The sequence below is a fragment of the Suncus etruscus genome, chromosome X (assembly GCF_024139225.1).
Source record: "Suncus etruscus isolate mSunEtr1 chromosome X, mSunEtr1.pri.cur, whole genome shotgun sequence".
Taxonomy (NCBI): Eukaryota; Metazoa; Chordata; class Mammalia; order Eulipotyphla; family Soricidae; genus Suncus; species Suncus etruscus.
The window spans coordinates 50,881,228-50,904,594 of NC_064868.1; the positions used below are offsets into that span (position 1 = coordinate 50,881,228).

Sequence of the window (23,367 nt, forward strand, 5' to 3'; positions counted from 1 at the left end):
GATTTTTCTGTTATGAGTATTCCCCAAAACATAAAGACAGACAATGGCCCAGCCTACATCAGTAAAAATGTCAATCATTTTGTAAGAAATGGCAAATCAAACATATCACTGGCGTTCAATATAACCCACAAGGACAAGCCATAGCTGAAAGAGCACACAGAACTCTACGAACTCAAATATTAAAAAATAGAAAAAGAGGCATGCCACCCACAGACATTTTGTCCTTAATGTTAGCTTCACTAAATCTCTTAAACTTATCCTAAGGAGAACCTTATACAGCTGCAGAAAAATACTTTAAAGAAGATATTCAGGTGCAAAAAATAATTGATTCACCTATTTGGGTGAAAATGGATAATGAATGGATTGCCTGTAATCTCTCTCTCTCTTTTTTTTTTCAGGCCACACCCGTTTGATGCTCAGGGGTTACTCCTGGCTAAGCGCTCAGAAATTGCTCCTGGCTTGGGGGGACCATATGGGATGCCAGGGGATCCAACCGTGGTCCTTTCTTGGCTAGCGCTTGCAAGGCAAACACCTTACCACTAGCGCCACCTCACTGGCCCCTCTACCTGTAATCTCTTAATTCAAGGAAAAGGTCATGCTTTTGTTTCTACAAATGGCAACCCTGTCAAGAAACTTTCAGTCCCACTATTCCTTGTCTGAGGCAGGATTATCACAAATGAAAAACTCAGACACAAAGGCATGATAAGACTGTAAACCTTCCCCCAGAAACAACAAAGATTATTTAAAAATATGTGAGTAGGAAACAAACTGTGACCTCAACAGGTAACTGAAATAGTAAGCTGACGCCACATTATGAGGCAAAGACTGTTGGTAGTGGAAATGACCAGTTCCAGAATCTTAATGCTATAAATAAGGGAAATGGCCATGCTCTTACTGAACTTCATAATTTATTGAACACTTGTTACATGAATTCAGTGCTACAATGCTTGTATAATATTCCCAGTTTGACTGATTACTTTTATCAAAACTATTATAAGAAGGACATTAACAGGTCAAATCCATTGGGACATAAAGGCAAGGTGGCAGAAGAGTTTGGTAAGGTTATAAAAGTCTTATGGGAAGGACAGCACAGGTATCCCAACCCAAAATACTTTAAGATGACTATTGGAAAGATAATAAGTTTGAAGGAGACAGTCAACAGAATTCACATGAACGACTTCTATCCTTGATGGAGGGTCTTCATCAGGACTTGATCAAAGCTGATATACAGAATAGACAGGAAATAGAGACTAGCAGTTTAATGAGCCTATTATTGTTACACTTTTCCAAGGCCAGCGTAAATCTACAATTCAATGCCTCATCTTCCACCAGGAATTTAAAACCTGAAGGATCTTTACTCATTTATACCTGCCTTTTGACATCTACAGATAAATGAATGTTGCAAGATTGCCTTAAAGTGTTTTTTTAAAGAAGAACTAAAAGACAATAAGGTTTATTGCAGCCACTGCGACACACAGTGTCACATTCCATAAAACGGACAGAAATTTGGAGATTACCACCTGTGCTCTTAACACATTTGAAACACTTCTATGGTGGCAAGAAAATTAAAAAAAAAAGAATTATTTGGACTTTCCTTTAGAAAACATTGATCTATCACAGTACATATGGACCATAACAGCAAACAAGCAGAGTACAAACTATTCTCTGTTTTGAACCATTATGATGAAATGGAAAAGGGTCATTGCACAGCCTATTGTAAAAATACAGCAAGAAAATGGTGGTTTAAATTTGATGGTCAATCAATTTCAGAAATAGCTAACTAGTCTGTAAAAAGAAACTTGCTACTATGAATATAGCTGTTTAAATTAGTGGATGTTTAACTGGATGCTCCTTAGAGATGTCTATAATAATGTTATAACGTTTAACTTTTTTTGTTTGTTTGTTTTTGGATCACACCTGGCAGCACTCAGGAGTTACTCCTGGCTCTACACTCTGAAATCGCTCCTGGCAGGCTCCGGGGACCTTATGGGATGCCAGGATTTGAACCACTGTCCTTCTGCATGCAAGGCAAATGCCCTGCCTCCACGCCATCTCTCCGGTCCCACGTTTAACATTTTTTACCAACAGAAAAATAGCTGTGAAATGCGACTCCCAATATAGTGCTCATTATTAGAATGTTTCATTGCCTTAATTTCTATTCTAGTATGTTTATAAAAATTTTAATGTTTCTGTGAATAATGATCCATGAACGTATAGATTGTATACCCTAGTTTCACATTACAGTGATATTTTCTGTTGGTCTCCTAATAGAGTGCTCATTGTGATGCCTTAAAATATTTTAAATAATTCGGGCCCGGAGAGATAGCACAGCGGCGTTTGCCTTGCAAGCAGCCGATCCAGGACCAAAGGTGGTTGGTTCGAATCCCGGTGTCCCATATGGTCCCCCGTGCCTGCCAGGAGCAATTTCTGAGCAGACAGCCAGGAGTAACCCCTGAGCATCGCCGGGTGTGGCCCAAAAACAAAAAAAAATATTTTAAATAATTCACTTTTCATTTGATTTTATCTGCCTATACCTTCTAATATCCCTCTCCAGAGTTCCTTGGATAAGGTATCTGAATGCCATAGACTCTTTTCACAGTGTTCATCACCATATCACTTAATATTCTAGTTTAAATATTATGATTGTTTTAAAAATGTTTTTTGCATGATCTAAACCATTAAGCCTTTTTTCATCAAAATTCCCCTCCATAAATTTTGATTACTCCAAGGAAGTAGAAATCCTTTTCACCTGACATGTCAGCTTTATATTTTAAAGTGTTTTGGCCCATTCTACATGGGTCACTTTTTCTATGGATCAATCCTTTTGTCCATTTATGAGTGTGTGTGTTGGACACCTCTATGTTTAATGTTTTCCTGTATTATACATAATGTCTGTTCATATTGTATTTAGCTCTTCCTTCTCGTATATAGCCATTTCTTTTTCCTGGGAAGATGATGCCACCACTGCCACAGTGGTCGTGCTGGTGCTTATGGTTCCATTCTGGTATAAGTTTATAGGATCTATATAAATCAACCCAGTTGAACTTGCTGCAGACCAGCCATTGCATGGAAAGCGGGAATCAGGTAGCACCATTGGCATGTGAACTGCCCATGATCCTCTTCATGGTTCATTCTACATGAAGGTCTCCCGCTCTATGTCATCACTCTGGCTGCTGCTGCTGTCAGAGTCACTCGAGTCCTTGAACTCATCCTCAAAGAAGAGGGCAGGCACACCACTCTTGCTGATTGATGTGTTCTCTGCGGTCAATTTCTATTACTTCAGTTCACCATAAACCAGGGGTCTCAAACTCAATTTACCTGCGGGCCGCAGGAGGCAAAGTCGGGGTGATCCTTGAGTGCAAATTCAGTAGTAAGCTTTGAACATTGGGGGGTGTGACCCAAACAACTAAAACAAAACAAAACAAAACAAAAAAGATTCCTCTAGGGCAGGGTCACAAAACGTTTTGTTTTTTTTTTTTTAATTTTATTTTAATTATGACAACAAAGATGCAAAGAAATAGGACAGGGTAAAGTTACAGTGGAAGCCCAATCACCCATAAACAGGATTCTCGGTAGTCCCATCGATGATATCCCAGCCTTGAACTTTCAGCCAAAGAACATTAAGAAAAACAAAACTGAACCCATGTACAATACAATTACTTTCTCCCTCAAATCCCCAGATGTAGTACATATTACTTCTTAGCAGCACACCATATAATCTAAAGACATTAGACTTATGTAACTCCTTAAACATTGAGGGCAAAGTACATTTATCTAGTTCCATGCACATGCTTACTAGTTTAAGTTAACCTCAAAAGTTTTAGTGGGTTGTTTTTCTAAAGGATTGGAGTCAAGGGAACATAGTAAAAAACGGTATTAAAGTGGCATTTGTTTGCATAGGCCCACCAAAACATAAGGGACATGGAAAGACAAATTATGGTCTAAATACAAGGAGACCCTACCCCTGAAGTTTCCTGGCACAGGACTGACTCTAGGCTCCAGGCAAACTAGTTTGTCCAATTCAAGTCATTGTCTGTAGTGGCAATACATCTCCATTCCTCACATAGTCTCTGTTGTTGGTATCATGCTTCTGTATTAAAGATCCTGGAGTCTGCATATCCCATATTGCAGTCAGGATGGTGCAGAGCATCCTCTCGTTTCACCTCACACTTAAGGGGCAATAGAGAGAACCATGTCCTGTAGAGCAGGTCATTGTTGTTGTCACGTCTTCTCAGTGTAAACGGAAGTCTCTTTTTAGGAGGTCAATGTCAGACCCTTGGTAGTGTCTTTCCTGGTGGAGGACTGCTTCCAGCTGTTGCTATAAAAGACCTTGGATGTTTCGTAAATAGCTTGCCTGGTTCTGGCGTGAATGGAGGATGCCCATTCATCTGAGACCTGTGCCAGGTCATTATATCAATGTTCAGGGTGTAAGGTACATTGTACTGAGATTTATTAGCTAAGAACTTATCTGTATGTATAGTGTTTTCCCATTTTAATGTGTCTATGCAAACAAGGATCAATGCCATGAAGCATTATTGGTGCATTTGGAGGCAATAGGAACAAGACCAGCAATTTCCACGACATAGTTCAATCAAAGGCATCAAACTGAGGGACAGTTCCACCAACAATCCTTACTGAACAGCTTACAAAGAAAAGACAAGATGAAAAGTGGATAGAAACATCATGGTAGAAAAATATATAGAGAGTTACAGCAGTTAAAGAAAATACCCATAAAATATTCAAAAGATATATGTGTTCAATATGTGTTCAATTTGTGTCCTTCTAAATAGTTCTGGGATTTGTTAGGTCTACTGTATGTCTTTGGTCAGAGATTAGAACTGTGTGATACTGAAGTTAAGAAGGGTAAATCTGGGGTACTGATGGTTAGGAGGAACATAAGTTCACGCGGGGGCTAGCGCCCCCGCGCGGTTTTCAAAATATAGACTGGTATGAAATTGCCAGTGACAGCCTGAGTATAGCTGAGCAGTTATCTGCCACCCCCCAAATCAAACTCCACCCCCTAAGCCAACCTCTGGAGCCGGCCTGGGAGTGGGGAAAACCCAGGGTGCCCCATCAGCTCCTCCCAGAAACCCACCTGGAGATCCAGAGGAAAGGGGGAGAGGGGGGTCGGGTGACCCAGGTCCGGGCCCCCCTACCCTAGGCCAGGCCAAGAGGCCGCTGGCACATGGGGAGGTCTGCCAACTGCCCGCCCGTGCCGGCTAAAAATCCTGCTCCAGGAAGGGAGAGAGACCCTTCCAAGTCCGAAGGACAGGGATTTAAGCCCAACCCTAGGCCCGTCTCAGGACCCAGCCTGGGAGTGGGGAAAACCCAGGGTGCCCCATCAGCTCCTCCCAGAAACCCACCTGGAGATCCAGAGGAAAGGGGGAGAGGGGGGTCGGGTGACCCAGGTCCGGGCCCCCCTACCCTAGGCCAGGCCAAGAGGCCGCTGGCACATGCGGAGGTCCACAAAACGTTTTATGGAGGGAAGTTTGCGGCCCATGGGCCACGAGTTTGAGACCCCTGCGATAAACCATTGCTCACAACTGGTTTCAAGTATTGAGAGGTCTTTGGATCTAGGATATTTCCTGATCTGTGAATGCTGTGAGCCATTTTTTCCAGATTCCACAAGACTTTGTGCAGACTACATTTGGGATCTGAAATTTATCTACTCTATTCAGACTATCGAAAAAGTCTTGGGGAATATGTATAACCTCTTTGTACACTTTTTTTGTCTTTGGGCCACACCCGGTGACACTCAGGAGTTACTCCTGGCTATGCGCTCAGAAATTGCTCCTGGCTTGGGGGACCATATGGGATGCTGGGGGATGAAGCCGAGGTTTGTCCTAGGTTAGCGTTTATAAGCCAAATGCCCTACCGTTTGTGCCACTGCTCTGGCCCCTTTTTGTACACTTCTTAAGTGTTTCTTTTTAACATGTATATCAGGGGTCTCAAACTCAATTTACCTGGGGGCCGCAGGAGGCAAAGTCAGGGTGATCCTTGAGTGCAAAGTCAGTAGTAAGCCTTGAACATTGGGGGGTGTGACCCAAACAACTAAAACAAAACAAAACAAAACAAAAAAGATTCCTCTAGGGCAGGGCCACAAAATGTTGTATGGAGGGCTCTGTGATATATCATGCTTTCCCTTTTTAATTTAGATATGCTAGTAGAAATTCTTAGAAAAGAGTAGACATAGTACCCATGAAGTCTTTGTGCTTTGGATAGAACCAGGATAGGATCTGTTGATTTATTATCTTTCCCATAGGCTGTAATCATATTCTGTGGCACTGTTTCTTTTGTATAGGCACATTATAATTGGAAAATATTAGAAACTAAGAGGAGTTACTATCCATTATGAAGACTCAATAATTTCTTGTGACAGGGGCATTCCACTCTGAACATTTGCCTTGGTGACTTGACTTGGACATCAGCCATTTACCCCTTGTTGCATTAAATAATTAGCGATGGTGGTGGATGGTTAAGGATGGATGGAGGGATTTTTCTGTGCCATCCCAGGCCACGTGGCTTCACAATCCCCATTCAGCTGGCTGGCCCCAGGTTCAGGTGAATGGCGGAATCAGACTCATTCAGAGACAGGCATCAGGAAGCATCAACTTTATTCATGCCCTGTCCACCACAGGTGTGGCCTATATTATAACCTTTTAAGCATTTGCTATTCTTAGCTAGCCCTGCATCTTAACTCCTGTCAGCCATTTTCCAATCTTTTACCTCAATGCTGGCCAAAAACCAAAAGCGGCAAAAGGCCTAATCCCCTGCGTCAAAGGCCTTATATAAGCTTTCAAGACCACTCCCCGGAATGGGAGGGTCTCAGGTAGGTACACCTAAATCCAGGGTGGAGTTACACCCCTGAACCTTGGGACCAGCATGGTTTTCTGCATCTACTCTAGGAATCAACCATCTACCAATACAGATCCTGAATCTGCACCAACTAGCCACAGTTTGGTCTCTCCTCTCTGTATCTATAAAGGTTCTGGAAATCGGAGTCTATCCTAACCCTGAAGAGGGTTGGGACAGACCCTTCTAACAGGACACTCCTACAGAGAATGAGAGGCTCAAGATCACCTTACAGCTCAAACAGTGTTTGAGAACCTTTCCTGTGACATTGAAGAAAGACTATTGGGTTAGACAAATTACCGTGCCTGGAGACTGCCAATGGCACTAAGGCATGATACTTGTTGGGTAGGGATACCACCTGGCAGCGCTCAGGGGTTCCTCCTGGCTCTATGCTCAGAGATCGCTCCTGGCAGGCACAGGTGGACCATATGGGATGCCAGGATTAGAACCACTGACCTTCTGCGTGCAAGGCAAACACCTTACCTCCATGCTATCTCTCCGCCCTGGGTGCTTTGTTTTTAAAAGAAAAAAGATTTGAGTGTTTTCAGATATTGATGATAAAGAACAAGTGAGGAACTCTGCAAGTTTGATGAAAATAGTCACAAACTATCTTTCTGCTTGTTTCTCTGCAAAGAGGTCCTCTGCCTAGAGATTAGGTTAAAGATAAAGTTGGAGTTTTAAAAAAAGATAGGAAATAGTTGCTGTAGAGAAGGAAAGAAAGAAACTAACAAGAGTTTCTTAGGAACACATAGAGTTGTGGGTCAGCACTGACAACCTGGTAGAAAGCGCGTTCCTAAGAGTGGAGAAATCTGTTAAGTTAGTTTTCCCTGTAGTGTTTGATTGCCTAAGAGCAAGCATGGCTAGAATGGGTGTACAGTTGGATTGAAGCAAGTTTGGGAGGTTGCCAGGAGGATGCAACAATTTTGGGAACTAGGCCATTAGCAAGAGAATGGAGATGTAAAACACTATGAGGTGAGCTGGAGTGAAGTGGGCTAGAGTGGGTCAAGACGCTTGCCTTGCAAGCAGCTTACCTGGCTTCAGGTTCCATGATCATGGCCTCCTGATCAGCACCAAGAGCGATTCCTGAGAGCGGAGCCGAGAGAAAACCCTAAGCACCGCTTGGTGCGGCACCCCACCCCCACACAAAAAAAACCCTATATAATTTTAAATTAAATTAAAAACACCTTGAAGTGTACTCAGAGAACAGCAAAGAGTCGCAAAGACAAGTCTGATTTTAGCCAAGCCCTAGGTGAACTCTGGAACTGGCGGGAAGGGTGCTTGAATGAAAGGAATAGACTTGAGAAAGGAAGGCAAGACGGAGATGGTTTGAATCTGCAGACGGGCGATGCGGTTAGGGATGGGGAAGGCTGGCAGAAGGGGAATTTGCAAGGGGGAGGAGGAGGACCCGGAGGGCGGTAACCGAGAACCCCGCGGCCTGGGCGAGGAGGCGGGGCCCCGCTCGAAGCCCGGGAGAGGGGCGGGGCCGGGGAGCGGGGTCTCAGCTGGGCCAGGGCCGGGGCCGGGGCTAACTCCGTCCGGCTCCCGCCTCTTCGCCCTCCTTCCCGACCCCGCCACTTCCCGCCCAGCGCGACGGAGAGCAGCCGTTCCCCGAGCCCAGCGGCGGGAGCAGCGGGAAGGGATTGGCTGCGGGCGAAGCCCGTCGTCCGCGCACGCGGCACACTCGCTCGCCCCCACCGCCTCCATCCTCTCCTCCCTCCCCCGCTTCCTCTGCCCTCCCCGCTTCTCCGCCTCCGCCCCTCCGCCCCCCAGCCTTCGTGGTGGCGGCGGAAGAACCCTTTCTGACCCGGAGAGAAAGAAGGGACCTCCAAGTCCCGACCGTGCTCGCCCGGGGGCCTTCGGAGGGCGCTCGGAGGGAAGAGCCCGCGGCCGGCGCAGCCCCCGGCCCGCGCCCCGCCAGCGGGCCGCCTCCCCGACCCCGCCGCGGCTCGCCCACGTCTCCTCGCGCGGGGCCGGCCCCGCGATGCCTGGCCGGGCAGCGGCGGTGGCCGCGGCTGCTGTAGGTCGCACTCCCCGCGCCGCGGCTTCTGGCCCCGGGCCGGGGGCTCGAGGCTCCGCAGCCGAGCTGAGCCAGCAGCCCCGCCCCCGAGCCTGAGGCCGCCGCTCTGCCCGGCGCCCGCGTCGCCTCCGCCCCTGGAGATGGAGCCGAGCGGGGAGCCCGGGCTCCGCGCCCAGGCCCGGACAATGCCCGGCCACCGAGCCCTGGGGGGCGCGGGGCCTGCGGACAGCGAACCCCCGGGAGCGAGCCACCCTGGCGCCGCGCCGCGGGCCTGTGCCAACTCGGACCCGGGAACCTCGGAGCCCAGACCGACGGCGCCCAGGGGCTCCAGCCCGGCAGACCCGCCGTCGCTCGGACCCTCGGACGCCTGTCAGGGCGCTTCTCCGGGCTCCCGGCTCCTGCTCTGCGGCCCGAGCCCACAGCACCACCGGGCCCTGCGCTTCTCTTACCACCTGGAGGGCTCGCAGCCCCGGCTTGGTGAGTGATCCCGAGAGCATGCCACACCGGACCGGGCGGAAAGGGTTCTTGTTGTCCGGCCGTCTGCACGAGCACCTTGACCGGCCCACTCACCTTGGCCCTTCGGATCTTCTCAGCCCCCATCCCCTTCCCTCACTTTTAGCCTCCAGTTATTTCAGGCTCTGACCCCGACCTCTTCTGTCTCTTGCCCCCCCCCGACCCTTCTGACGCCCCCTATTTTCCTGCCTGCTGAGGCTGGCTAATGTGAGAGGGAGCACTCCAAAAATCGGGCAGGACAGCACAGCAGAAAAGAGGAGTTACATAGGGGAAACAGGAGTTTGGGGAAACAGAGGAAAGAAGCCATCTCCCGCTTGCTATAGGCCTACACTAAGCACCAGACTAGGTGACTTACCTGGCTTTCATTTCTCCTTAAGAGCTTCCGGTGAAGTGGGTATCATTAGCCTCTTTTTCCCTGGACAAAATTGTGGCTCAGACAAGTTAAGTAACTTGCCCAAGGTCACACAGCTAGCAAGGGGCTAGGATTTAAAACCAGGCCTTTTGAGTCCAAAGTCTGTCTTTCCACTTACCCAAACTTAGGTTGGAGACAATGAAAGTAATGCCAAGGTTTCTGCTTATGTGATTTTCTCCTATACTGCTTAACAACTTTGGAATATGAGTGGAAAAAAAGAGGAATGGTTGGGGTTTTACCACTTGTGTGTTGTGGGTGAACAAGGGAGGAGGGAGTGAAGGTTCTGGTTAGAGAGAAAGGTGAAAGAGGTGAGCCTGAGGGATGTCTTCCTTGAAAAGGAGATCTGGTGGGGTGGTAGCTAGAAAGGCACAGAAAAGTTCCCCAGGATGGGGACAAAAACCAATTGGAGCCTAGCTGGAGAGCTGAGTAAGGCCACAATGTTGTTTATGGCAAGGAATCTTTAGGATTGAATTTGGAGTTGCAGAAGCAAAGCTCTAGGTCAGGCTGGGGCCACAGAAGAGGCCTTTGTGCCATACTGACAGTCCAGCAGGGCATCTCTGGTCCTATGGGAACCTCCTCATATTGACCTGTGCCCAAAGACCATGAAAAAAGAGTTGTACATGTTTGTCTATTCCACTGGGCAATTGTGCCTCTTGGGGAACTCCACAGGTTACATCCCAGACCTCACATGTTTGGGGGATTGTAACAGCATTAATTTGGCATAAATTGCAAGCAAGATAAGCTGATTTTCAAGCATATTGTGTACCTTATTGCTGTTGTGATCTTCGGCTAGGAAAACTGGGAGTTTTGGGGGCTCTTTCCACGTGGACTGGCCTGGCAACAGGCTTTTAATGCTCTGCTCTATATAGTGTTTCCATTGGCTTTCCAATCATCCCTTGAGACTGGAGCAAGTTACTCATCAATGTTACTGAAGCCGCTTCTTTCAGACTCCAAAAACTACTTGCAGCAAGCATTTGCATCTTAGGGCTCTTTCCCTTCCCCCAGCTCTCCACCTGGCTCATTCCTCATCTTTCAGGTATCAGCTCATATATCACCTCCTCCAGGAGACTTTCCCTGATGCATTAGGTAGGACCTTTTGTGAATCTCCATCACAGTTGCTTTAAATATAGCACTTAATACAGTCTGCTCTCTTAGTCTATGTTTATAGCCATCTCCCACCAATAGACTGTGAGCTCCACAAAGGTAAAGGGATTGTATCTGTTTTGTTTACTGTTGTATTCCCAGCAAACTAGCACATTGTCTGATAGTAATAGCTGCTCAATAAATCAAGGGCACATAATAGGCTCCCCAGTAACACTATTGTCTTTCAAAATGGGTAATGCCATTCCCTGTGGTAAAGGGCACACAAAAACATCCAGGGGGGCAATATAATCTTGGCTGCAATTAGGAGGCATTTTTAGCATATTTGCTTAAAGAAGATAGATTTATAGGTAGCTGCTGAATGTGTATGTGTGTGTGTGTGTGTGTGTGTGTGTGTGTGTGTGTGTTTCTAAAAAGGAGCAGTACACCAAATAAGTTTGGGAACATTTGGACTTTTTAAAAAAGGGCAATGGGGGGCCAGGTCAATAGCGCAGTGGTAGGGCATTTTTGCCTTGCATGCCGCTGACCCAGAGCAAACCTCTGTTCGATCCCCGGCTCCCATATGGTTCCCCAAGCCAGGAGAGATTTCTGAGCACCTAACCAGGAGTAACCCGGGTGTGGTCCAAAAACCAAAAAACAAAAGGGGGAGGGAATGGCTTCTGGTCATTCAGTTTGAGAGGAGTCAGTAACTGAGAAGCTTCGAAACCCCTGTTCTCCATCCTATCCTCTCTGAGCAAAACTTGGTGGTGATTCTGAGTTGCCTTCACACTCCACCAGTCCTTCCAAATTAGAATCATAATCCCTCTCTGTAACTTTCCTTCCAACTTTTAAAAAGCACTACAAAGATTCCAGGATTTCTTACCAATGAAGTCTGTGCTTTTTAATCATTGTCCTTCTGTTTCTTTTTGTCTTTTTTTGTTTTTCGGCCCACACCAGTTTGATGCTTAGGGTTTACTCCTGGCTAAGTGCTCAGAAATTACCCCTGGCTTGGGGGGAACCATATGGGACACTGGGGGATCGAACCGTGGTCCTTCCTTGGCTAGCGCTTGTAAGGCAGACACCTTACCTCTAGTGCCACCTCGCCGGCCCCTCATTTTGTCTTTTTATTTCAGTTTTATAGGTTATTTTTTATTCTGTGTTTTTTCAAATCCAAGTTGAAGATTGACTATGTGAAGGGTATTAGAGAAGAACTACCATATATACTTGAGTATAAGCCGACCTCCTTAATTTTACCCTAAAACTGGGAAAACTTTAGTGACTCTAGTATAAGCAAAGTAGAAAATGCAGCAGCCTCTGGTAAATTTCAAAAATAAAAATATACACCCAAAACTGTTATAATAATTGAGAAATCAGTAAATAAATAAGTAAATAAATGAATACATGATTACATTTACAATACATGATTGTTTGATATACTGTAAACCTTAACATTCCACATTACCCCATAGTGTTCAATGGCAACTTTAATAAAGTGAGTAAACCATTTAAGACAGTAAAGCATTGCAAATATATGAATAAAAATCCTGAATCCTTATACTTCAAAACCCCTGATTATAAAGACTCAGGATTTATAAACATTTATTTACACAACTTTACTGCCTTAACTGGGTTTTTCACTTAATTAAATGTGCCATTGAATATTGTGGTTAAATAGTTCAGTGGCATACAGTTCAGTTTAGCCACCTACCTCTTCAGCTGAGCCACAACTTGTGGACTGAGCTGAAGCACTGCTCCCTCCAGCAGACGGCAGACGATGACTTGAGACTACGTGTATTTGATTCAGTGCGCACACACTGAATCAAATAACCTGTATGACCCAAGTTCGGGTTTATCGGCACAACTTGGCTTATACTCGAGTATATACAGTAATCTTCCATTCAAATATTCCTAACTGATTCATTGTGTGACTTTGGGTGAGTGGCTTCCCTTCTTGAGCCTTAATTTCTTTCTGAAAATTTTTTTTTTGGATTTTGAGCCACAGCCAGTGACGCTCAGGGGTTACTTCTGGCTATGCACTCAGAAATAGCTCCTGGCTTGGGGACCACATAGGATGTCAGGGGATTGAACTGCGGTCAATCATATGTTAGCACATGCAAGGCAGACACCCTATTGCTTGCACCACCACTCCGGCCCCAATTTCTTTATAAATTTCTAAAGAATACCTTGAGGAGTTTATGAAACTGGTTGCAAAGCCTGCAAAGTGAAGTAGAATTTTAAAAATAAGTGAAATGTGGAGGCAGAGAAATTATTCAAACCCTGGCAAGGCAGGCACTGAACCTTGTGATTCACAAAAGGATGGGTGTGAGAAGCCTGACTGCCCCACAGCCTGCCAACCCAGGGATAGGCACAAGTGACTTGAATCTCATCCACAGCACTTAACTACAACTTCAAGATGCCTGGGTTGGTAGATTTAAAGGATATGTCTGTGTCTGAGCCTGTGTATGTGTATCTTAGGGTGTGTGTATCAGAGAGTGACCTAAACTTGTGTAGGTAAAAGAGACTGAATTGAAGTTGGATGAGGGTTGAGAGAGGAGAGATTTCACGTGCTAAGATTTCCAGATGCCTTCTGATTTTCTCCCTCAGACTTCTGAGGACTTATTCAATTGCCATTGTTAAGAGTCTAGTCCTCAGCACAGTGGGTAGGGCATTTGCATTGCACTCCAGCCCCCCAAAATAAATTTTGATGAAAGCAAAAGCACTGAGATTTCGAGCATCTTGACAACTGGGATGGAATGGTATTGGTATTGGGAAGAAAGAAGAAGCAGTGCTAGCAAAATGACTATCGCAAGGGCAAAGGAGAAACACTGAAGGATTTTTTTCTTTTGGTTTCTGGGTCACACCCAGTGGTTACTCCTGATAGTGCTCATGTATGGAATGTTGGAGAATGAATTCTGGTCTGCTATGTGCAAGGTAAGCAACCTATACAATGTACTATCTCTATAGTACCCCCCAAGGCTTTTTTAAGCAGTGCTCAGATTCAGGTGTTTGAGAGATTCTTATAGCTGTGGCTACATTTGTACAGGAGCAAGAAAATTGGCAGATAAGTTTTGTGGCTATCTCAGGGAGAGGTGATAGCTTGGGCTGTGGCAATTAAGGAAGAAGATAAGACATCTAGGTGTGAATATGGATAAACCTTGAAGGTAGAGAGGCCAGGAAAGAAGGAAAAGTCTGTTATTTTCTGAAACCAACTGGTTTGACCTGGTGAACAGTGGTGGGTCGCCTACAAGAGAACAAACAGATTTAGGGAAAGATAATAAATTGTATTTGAGACATTATTTCAAGAACCTGGGAAGATAGCTAGATATTGTCAGGATGCATATAGGTAAAGGATTAGAGGAGAGCTCTGGACCAGAGATGTATAGAAATTCGTAGCGATGATGCATATCATGGACAACATAGCAAGTCATATGGAGAGGATACATGGTTCTAGAGGATAGGTACATCCTCGAAGACATAGAAAGTGAAATAAAGTGAGGTCAGTAGACTCACACTTGAGAGGTATCATTCATTACCTGCCCAAATGTTGCCTTTAAAACAGCTATGTTGGTGAATTGGGAGTAGGGTGGTGTGGAACAATTTTAACATCTTGTTTCATGAATTTGCTACCCATTGTGGTAGCAGTTGCAAAGAATTGGGGATGTCCTTCTGAAAAGTAAATCAAATACTGGTATGGTAAATGCCTATGATTCTCTTTCTGATAATGGCAACCTGAAAGGCCATAGAGAGTTTGTTGTGGAAAAGAAAAGAGAAAGTTCAGAGACAAGAAGGAGAGGTACACTCTATTATGGATATATGGAGAGCAGCAATTTGCAATTCTGGGAAATATTTGGGTAAAGATTTAGGTAGAGATTTCTAAACAATGCCAACAAAATATGAAGATTGCCTAGCAGGGTTAGGGAGGTAGGAGGTGAAAAAAAGGTAGGTGTGTGTGGGGGGGGGTGAAAAAAGGTAGGATTGTTTGTGTGTGTGTGTGTGTGTGTGTGTGTGTGTTTAGAAGTATATGGAGAGAGACTTTCCCAGACAGGAGTAAAAAAATTGAAGTTTTCAAGTTGTAGATGGTATCCCTATTCTTTGGTCGTGTAAAGTGTCTATGTCCCTAGGAGAGGGCTCATCTGGGGCTAACTGCTTCCTCAAGGGTGATGGCAGTTAAATGCCCCCATAATAACACAAACCATGACTTTCTGTATACCAATTAACTAAAATTCTTTTAAAAAGATTTTATTAACATAATTAGGACCATGATTACAAACATGTTTATAGTAGGACTTCACTCATAAAAAAGTATACCTTCTTCACCAGGGCAGCCTTCCCACTGCCAGTGACCCCTAACTAAAATTCTTAGGCATATATAGAGCTGGCCAAATGCTGGCTAGGTGGGACCAGGACCTGCCTGGAATTAGAGCAGGTAGTGAATACAGCTTATAATTGACTTGCCCAGTACACTTATACTCTCGCATCTAGAAAGAAAGAGAGAAGATGTTCTTGGTGCAGTTGATTCCAGTCTCTAAATGCTCTACTGCTCAATTTATTGGGCCTGGAAGGTATCACATTTCTAAAAGGGCTTCACAAAACACATTTATAGCTGGATACAAGGCTATGGGGCAGCAAGGTAAGGATCCCAGCAATCCTGATTCCACCATTGACTTTCTTGGTTCCCAGGCTGCCATTCCCCTCTTAGAGGCAGTTTCCTCATTTAAAACATCCAGAGCCTGGTCATGATGTTGTCTAACATCTAATGGGGGTATCAATAAACTCTTTGTGAACAGAGAAGAGTGAAGAAGGAAAGAAAGGGGGCATTTCTTAATTTAATAAACGTTTAATAAGAACGTGCTATGTGGATGGCTTTGTGCTATGTGCTGGGTACACAGGAGGACACCTACAATCCTCCTCTTTATGGTGCTGCTTGCTAGCAGGCAAAACTGAAGTCCAAGTACAGAGGCTGCAGAAACATATGAAGAGAGGCAGGCAGGAAGAAGAGGACACTTAGTTAGGACCTGAAGGATAAATAGCCCAGAGGTAAGAAGAATCAGAAAAGCCATTCAGGCCATGGGAACAAGTGCCAAGGCCCTAGGCGGAAGCCAGCACTTTCGAGGAACAGACAAGAGGCCATTGTGCCTGGAGGGTGGGGGTAGGGAAGTGTTCACCAGCTGGGCCCTACTTCCCTAATCCATAGTTTGTAGCTCACTCTCAAGGCAACTGGAGCCCTTCACTGCAGGAATTGAAGTAGTTTCTTTCTAAAAGCCTCAGAGTGTGGAGAATGCCTTGTAGAGGGCACCGAGGAATGAGAGAAGAAAACCAGTTAGGAGGCCAGACTTGAGGGAAAATGATAGGAATTCTATAACCATGAGGAAATCAAGTCTAAACTTGGGGGTTTGCTGAATGTATAAGTGGAAAGAGAGGGTGCAGATGTAGCAAAATCTCATCCTCTGCTTTGGGAAACTGGGTGGATGGAGGTGCCACTGCTAGAATTGGAAGGCAGGAAGAAATGACAAAATTAGGTGCAGAAGTGCAGTTGTTTAGGGTATATTGAATCTGAGGAACCTGAAGAATGGGCTTCTAGTTGACAGTGCCCAAATAGGCATCTGCTAGACGCCAGTGTAAGAATAGGACCGGTGGGTAACAGTTCTGACTGAGATCTAGAGAGGGAAAGGAAGGCTATTCTGGGAGCTGGAAGCTTTTAGTATAGCCCTTTGTAGCATTTCCTTTTTAAGGTGTTAAATTTGGGAGGGAAGATGCCAGTAGAAAACTTGGGCAAGGCCAGACTGGCAGGACTGGCCCCAAGTAGCTGAGCCTAGCAAAGAAGCCCCTCCACCCAAGCCTGCCGGGCCTGTGGGGCATGCCTCCTCCTGCCTTCTTTGCTCCTCTTCCTGATTTTTCCGTGCTTTCCTATGCTTGGCCTCCTTGTCTAATGCATTCCAGGTGTAGACAGGGCCCCTTCCCCTTACTGGCAGGAGCTGGAAAAGGAAGGTATGGGTCTCTCTCTCTGTATCTCCTAGAAGCTCCAGTCTCCAGCTTGAGTCTCTGGCAGGGTCAGCTAGTGGCAAGAGGCCCCTGCCAATCCAGGTCTGCCACTTTCTAGATTTATAAGACCTTCAGCAAATTACCTCACTGCTCTGAACCTCATTTTTTTCATCTATAAAATAGGGTTATTCCCACCTCCCAGGTCTGTTCTAAGGCTTCAGTGTCACAAGTAAAGTTCATAGTGCTTGGCACAGCACATATTTTTGGTCTGTTCTTTGTTGCTCTCTCCCCCTCTTTCTCTTTCTCTCTCAGCCTATATTTCTTATTCTCTAACTCCTTTGTGACTTATCCCCCTCACACATCTTTTTGTCTTCTCTTCTACTTGTTGGCTTTTGGTATCTGTAGTTTCCTGTCCTCTGGTTCTTTTCCAGTCACTATCTTTTTTTTATATAATCTTTCTGCCACCAACTCCTAAATGACCAAGCTTCTCCAGGTAAAGTGAGGAGATAGACGAGTGTTATGATTTATGGGATCACAATAGGGGTTAGAAATAATCAGAAATAATTGTGTGGCTTTGTCCTCACAGGGAAGGAAATACCAGCCAGCGTGGCAGCCCCAACACCCCGCAGCACCCCCTAACACAGGGTAATTACTGCTCCCAGAACTCCCAGCTGTAGCTACATTTCCTCACTTTCCGGTCCTCTGAAGATTCCAGCCCCTCCCAGGGGTGGAGCCCCTACTTCTATTCTTCTCTGGCCCCAGGTTCAGACCAGAAGTAGGGGCAGCCTTCACACAAGTGACTGGAAGAGTGATGGCTGCTTATGCTTTATGTGTGATTTCCTTTGCTCTTTGCCTCCCTTCTGCCATTTTTGCTCCATGAACCTGGGGCCTGTTTTGTGTAATAACTTTATATTGTTTATATTATATATGATTAGATATTATATATAATAATATATATTGTTTATATATCTATCTATCCATACATATATTTGGATGTGTCTGTATATTCGTATCTTTGGGTCTATATGTTGTTTGCATGTTCCTACATGCCTGCTTGTGTGTTACCTTAGCTATATAATACCTAAAGGTTTCCAAAAGGTACAAGTTTCTATGTGGAAGTCTTTTTTATAAACATATAAATGACATCTGTATGTATGTATACCTGCTATGGGTCTATATCTCAGTGTATGTGGGACGTTATCTGCCTGTCTTTTGGGATTTTCTGGTTCTTCCTCTGCCTCTCATATCTCCTTGCAAACCCCAGAAATCTCTGTCATTCAGAAAAACTCTACTTCCCACCCTAGAATCTGTACCTCTGTTTTCTCTCCTGCAGAATACCACATACAATTGAAAAAGATCATCTATACTGGATGGGAGAATTCAAAAACCATCTTTATAAAAGTTTACCTTGTTCTTCTTCTGTATACTCCACATATGTTTTTTCCCTCTCAGTTTAGCAAATATTGATTTGTGGTGTGCTCCATGACTCTGGATACGGACACGTTTGGAATTTGAACCCAGCTCAAACACTTTTTTTTCAGTGCTGGAAATCAAACCTAGGGCCTCACCAAGCAAATCGAGTGCTTTACCACTGATCTATATCCCTGGCCCTCAAATACTTCTTTTTTTTTGGTTTTTGGGCCACACCCGGCGGTGCTCAGGGGTTACTCCTGGCTGTCTGCTCAGAAATAGCTCCTGGCAGGCATGGGGGACCATATGGGACACCGAGATTCGAACCAACCACCTTTGGTCCTGGATTGGCTGCTTGCAAGGCAAACACCGCTGTGCTATCTCTCCGGGCCCGCCCTCAAATACTTCTACCTTTGTGTCCTTAGGCAAGTTATTTTATTTCTCTGTGCCTCCATTTCCTAATTGGTGAAATGGAAATTAGTGTACTCACTAAGTTGTTAGGAGGATGACATTGGAAATCATCAACATATTGCCTAGTACTGAGCAGATGTTCAACACACAGTTGAATGTCCATACTTAAGGTCTTCTGCTGAAGATTAATACCTTCACTTATAGTGATTTCCAAAAAGTTCTGAAATTATAGGAATTTCTGCTCTCTTCTCCTGGCTATATGTACGGTGAAGAATGTGAACTATACCAGACAGAACAAATGGCAGAATGCAATTCAGGGAATTCTCACAAGTATTTCCTGAGCCATCTCCTTGTGCCTTCTCATATAAGAGGAACCTGGGTTTTCCAGGGAGTGGAAAAGGGGTCCTCTCGGGGTGCTGCTCAAAGATCGTAGGATATCAGGTATGGTTGTAGATAAACAGCAGAGGTAGGAGGCACTTTAAGGACTGTCTAATTCATATATTTCAAAGTTGTGGCCCACATATTTATTTTGTTGTTTTTGGCTTATAGGTGGTGCTCAGGGCTTACTCCTCACTCTGATCAGAGATCATTCCTGACTGTATGTGGGGGAACTACATGTGGTTCTGGGGATTGAACAACAGTTTTCCATGTACAAGGCAAGCACCTTATCTGCTATAATATTTCTTTGACCTGTACCCACAAATTTAACTCTAGGTTTTATTTGACTGCTTTTATTAATTGGGACTTTACATACATATAAAGTATTTATATTGGATTTCTGAGTCTCTCAAAATATTAGGTCCAAAAATAAAGGTACTCATGCTACTGTTTCTACATTAAATGTGACATGTGTACTTCAGTTTCCTACAATTCTTCCAATTCCTATTTTCTTATGCTAGTAAGTTTTATAGAAAAGTTCTCATTCAGGGCCAGAGAGATAGCACAGCGGTAAGGCGTTTGCCTTAGATGCAGAAAGATAGTGGTTTGAATCCTGGCATTCCATATGGTCCCCGAGCCTGCCAGGAGCGATTTCTGAACGCAGAGCCAGGAGTAACCCCTGAGCGCTGCTGGGTGTGACCCAAAAACCAAAAAAAAGTTCTCAGTCTATACATGAGACTACACTTTACAGAAATGCCATTTACAAAAGGGTCTCAATTTATAAGCAACATATCCTACATTTTATAGAAAAGTATCCTATTTTTGACAGATTTCTTCATTTATAGAGAATTAATCCATTCTATAAAAGTCTTTATAGAACTCTCCTCTCTTTACAGTGTCCTTCCACTAAAATAAATTGCTCCATTTTTGTTGAAACTTCTTATTAAAAGGTTTTGTTTTAATCAGAGAGACCTCCATTTTATTGAAAGTAAATTTTTCAGGAGGTATTATTTTTAAAATGTTATTTACTATTATTAGTTTTGGGACACCCTGCAGTGCTCAGTACTTACTCCCAGCTCTGTGCTCAGGGATTACACCTGAAGGGCTTGGGGGGGCATATGGGATACTGGGGATCAAATTCTAGTCTGTCACATGCAAGGCAAATGCCCTGCCAGGTCTACTATCACCCCAACACTTAGGATTCACTTCTGGCAGACTAGGGACCATATGAGGCACCAGAGAATGAACCCAGGTCAACCACATTTAAGAAAACCACTGTCTCCATTGTTCCATTGCTCCAACCCTGTAGCACTTTAAAAAAACAGTTGGGGCTGGAGAGATATCATGGATGTAGGGCATTTGCCTTGCATGCAGAAGGACAGTGGTTCGAATCCTGGCATCCCATATGGTCCCCCGAGCCTGCCAGGAGCGATTTCTGAGCGCAGAGCCAGGAGTAAGCCCTGAGCGCTGCCAGGTGTGACCCCAAAACCAAAAACAAACAAACAAACAAAAACAGTTGGTTTGGGGGCTATATCCAATGGTGCTCAGGGTTTACTCCTAGCTCTGTGCTAATAGATTACTCCTAGAAGTGCTCAATCATATGTGGTGCACTAAACAAACCAGGGTCAGTTGAGTTCAGTGGAAGTGCTTTACCTCCTGTCAGCTCTCTGGCCCAGGAGGTAATGCTTTCTCAAATGACTCCCAGTTTTCAAAAGGACCTTTAAACTCAACAGAAGGCACCTCCATTTTATTAAGAGTTCATAAGTTGAGAAACCAGTCCACTTTAGGGAAGGAACTTGGTGGTAACAACAAGGTTCTTGTAGTTTTTTATTCACTCCTTACATTAGACAAAGATTTGTGTTTGAATTTTTTTTGATTTTTGGGTCACACCTGGCAGTGCTTGGGGCATAGTTCTGGCTCTGTACTTAGGGATCAATCTTGGTAGGCGCCAGGGATCCATATAATATATAGGGTAGTGAAACTTGGGTGGGCCAATGTAAGGCAAATGCTCTACTCTCTGTACTAAGGTTCTAGCCCCATGTGTTTAAACTTTTAATGACAGCAACTGTCATGCTAGGCAAGATCTGGATGCAGTATGGCCACAAATGGGAAGACGTTCTTCTGTACTTCATATTCAAGGAACAGGTGAGAATAAGTGGGTACCTATGCCTTTAACAGTTGCTTTTATTTCTCAAGTACATTTACTTTCCTTCCAAACCTAACTCGAACTTGTTCCAGGAATTCCAGCTATGATGGTATGGGATGTGGGGCCTGTAAAGGCAGGGATTTAGGGATTTAGGAAGAAGTATGTCTTGGAGATCAGTTGACTGTGCCTGGCTTCTTCCTACTCTGGCATCTCACTGGTTCCTCCAGTGAAAAAAAAGAAGTATGTTCTTCCCGTATTGCTAATGTAAAATTGGAGTCTATAGCTGTAAAGTGACTTCCCCAGGTCACCAGGGAGTTAGTGACTGAGTTCCAGTTTGGGACTCTATTAGCTATATTGAGATGAAGTCAGTGCTACAGTTGGGAGAGGGTACTGTTGGTAGGGCTGGGGCAGGGGAAAGCTGAGAGCTGAAATTCCCAGAAAAAGATGAGGAATAAGCAGGATACAGTTCCAGTGGGAATGAGCAAATGCAGCAGCCATTGCTCTTAAATTTATCTGGAGAATAGAGCATCTCTGCCTGTAAACCCAGACTACATATGCAGAGTACATGTCAAGTAGGGGCATGCATCAACCAGAAAAAAATTTGGAATGGTTTTTCTGTTTTGAGTAACAACACATAGCCATGGAAAATTAAAAACTTTACTCTGTTTCTTTTTTTATTTCAGATTTTATTTATTTATCTATTTTTATTGAGACCAATGTGAATTACAAGTATTTCACAGGTATATTTAAGATGTACATGACAGTGAATTAGGACAGTTCCAACCATCAGTGTTGACCTCCCTCTGCCACTGTTCACAGAATGCATCCCATACTTCCATCCATACATAGACCTTTGGACTACTAGTGTAACAAGTTCCTTTTGTGTATAGCTTGTTGTAGTTTGGGTCTCTTGATTCTATTGTCATTGACTTTGGTAGGGTATTTAGGTCTGATCATTTTTTATTTCCACTCAATGCTCATGAGATCGCTTTGCCTTTGGTACCATCCACTATTTTTCTCAATTTGTAGGAAGCCATAGAAATATGAGGCAGAAAAAGATGATTCATCTTGTTCCATTCTGTTAAAAAAAGCAGGTGGGAGCCCCTGTCTAGAAGCTATAAATACAAATTTAAAAGAAGAAAAAAAGAAAAAGGGGGGCTGATGTGGCACATTTTTGTTTTTTTGTTTTTTTGTTTTTGCATAGGCACAGTAAGTATTGTGGAAATTACAAAGAAAATTTTCTTGGCCCAAGAGATACAGGGTGTCTCCACCCTTGAAGCATACTGACATGAGACTGACTACAGGCTCTGGACATGTTCATTCTCAAACCACAAGGTCTTTTTTATGGTGCCAAGAAATGTTCTGCTCAGTTGTGGTTGTCAAGTCAGTTTTCTGTAATTAGAAATGTTGGTTTTTGTACAGATCCTAGGATGAAGTCTAGGGGAGAGCCTTTATGGTCCCAGGAAAAGTTCTGCTCAGTGGTGGTTATTTTAATTAGTCTTCTGTTATTAGTGATCTTGGTTTTTGCACAGAACAAAGTGTCTTCTCATTTTATATCACCGTTAGGTGATGAGGTAGGGCAACGTGCCCTTAGATCAAATTGTTGCTGTTTACTCGTCATAAGGGCATCGTATGAACCTACCCTGATGCAAGTTGGTGCCAGAGCAGTATTAGGGACTCCCAGAGGGGAGTTTGATTCCTAATGCTGCTGCAGGGAACTATGCCAATTCTAAGTTTGGGATTTGGGGTTCAGGGCTGGACAGTCGATGTCCTATCATATGAGATTTAAGTCGAGTCCCTATGACAAATGTTCAGTGTGGAAGGTGCCCTGTATTATAAAATTTACGGGTTCTTATCCCTATTAGGTAATAACTTGTTTCTGTACATAGATTTTCCTATTTTAGTGTGCCTATGCAAAAAGAATGATGCCATATTATGTGTGCCTTTGGGGGTAAAAATGACAAGCTATACAATCTTTGTGCCCTAGTTTTGACCTGAGCTCTTATCCCAAGTAAGACTTTTCTACTAGAATTCCTTACTTGTTTTAGCAGAACTAAAACAAGCAAAAAAAATGGGATGGAGGAGGCTACTTCTACATTTGGAAATAAACACTGAGTCATAACTATTAAGGAAATAAACATACAGAGAAAAATGTATATATATCCC

At 44.2% G+C, this 23,367-nt stretch overlaps 1 protein-coding gene across 1 annotated transcript in view; it reads left to right on the forward strand.

Annotated features, from left to right (window-relative positions):
* Nucleotides 1-8,845: 8,845 nt before the first annotated feature.
* The window catches only part of FGD1 (FYVE, RhoGEF and PH domain containing 1), a 116,946-nt gene continuing 102,424 nt past the window's right edge, over nucleotides 8,846-23,367 (forward strand). The window contains exon 1 of the mRNA XM_049767197.1: nucleotides 8,846-9,346. Coding sequence (XP_049623154.1) covers nucleotides 9,010-9,346 — 337 coding nt within the window. The 5' untranslated portion in view covers nucleotides 8,846-9,009. The remainder of the gene's footprint in view (nucleotides 9,347-23,367) is intronic.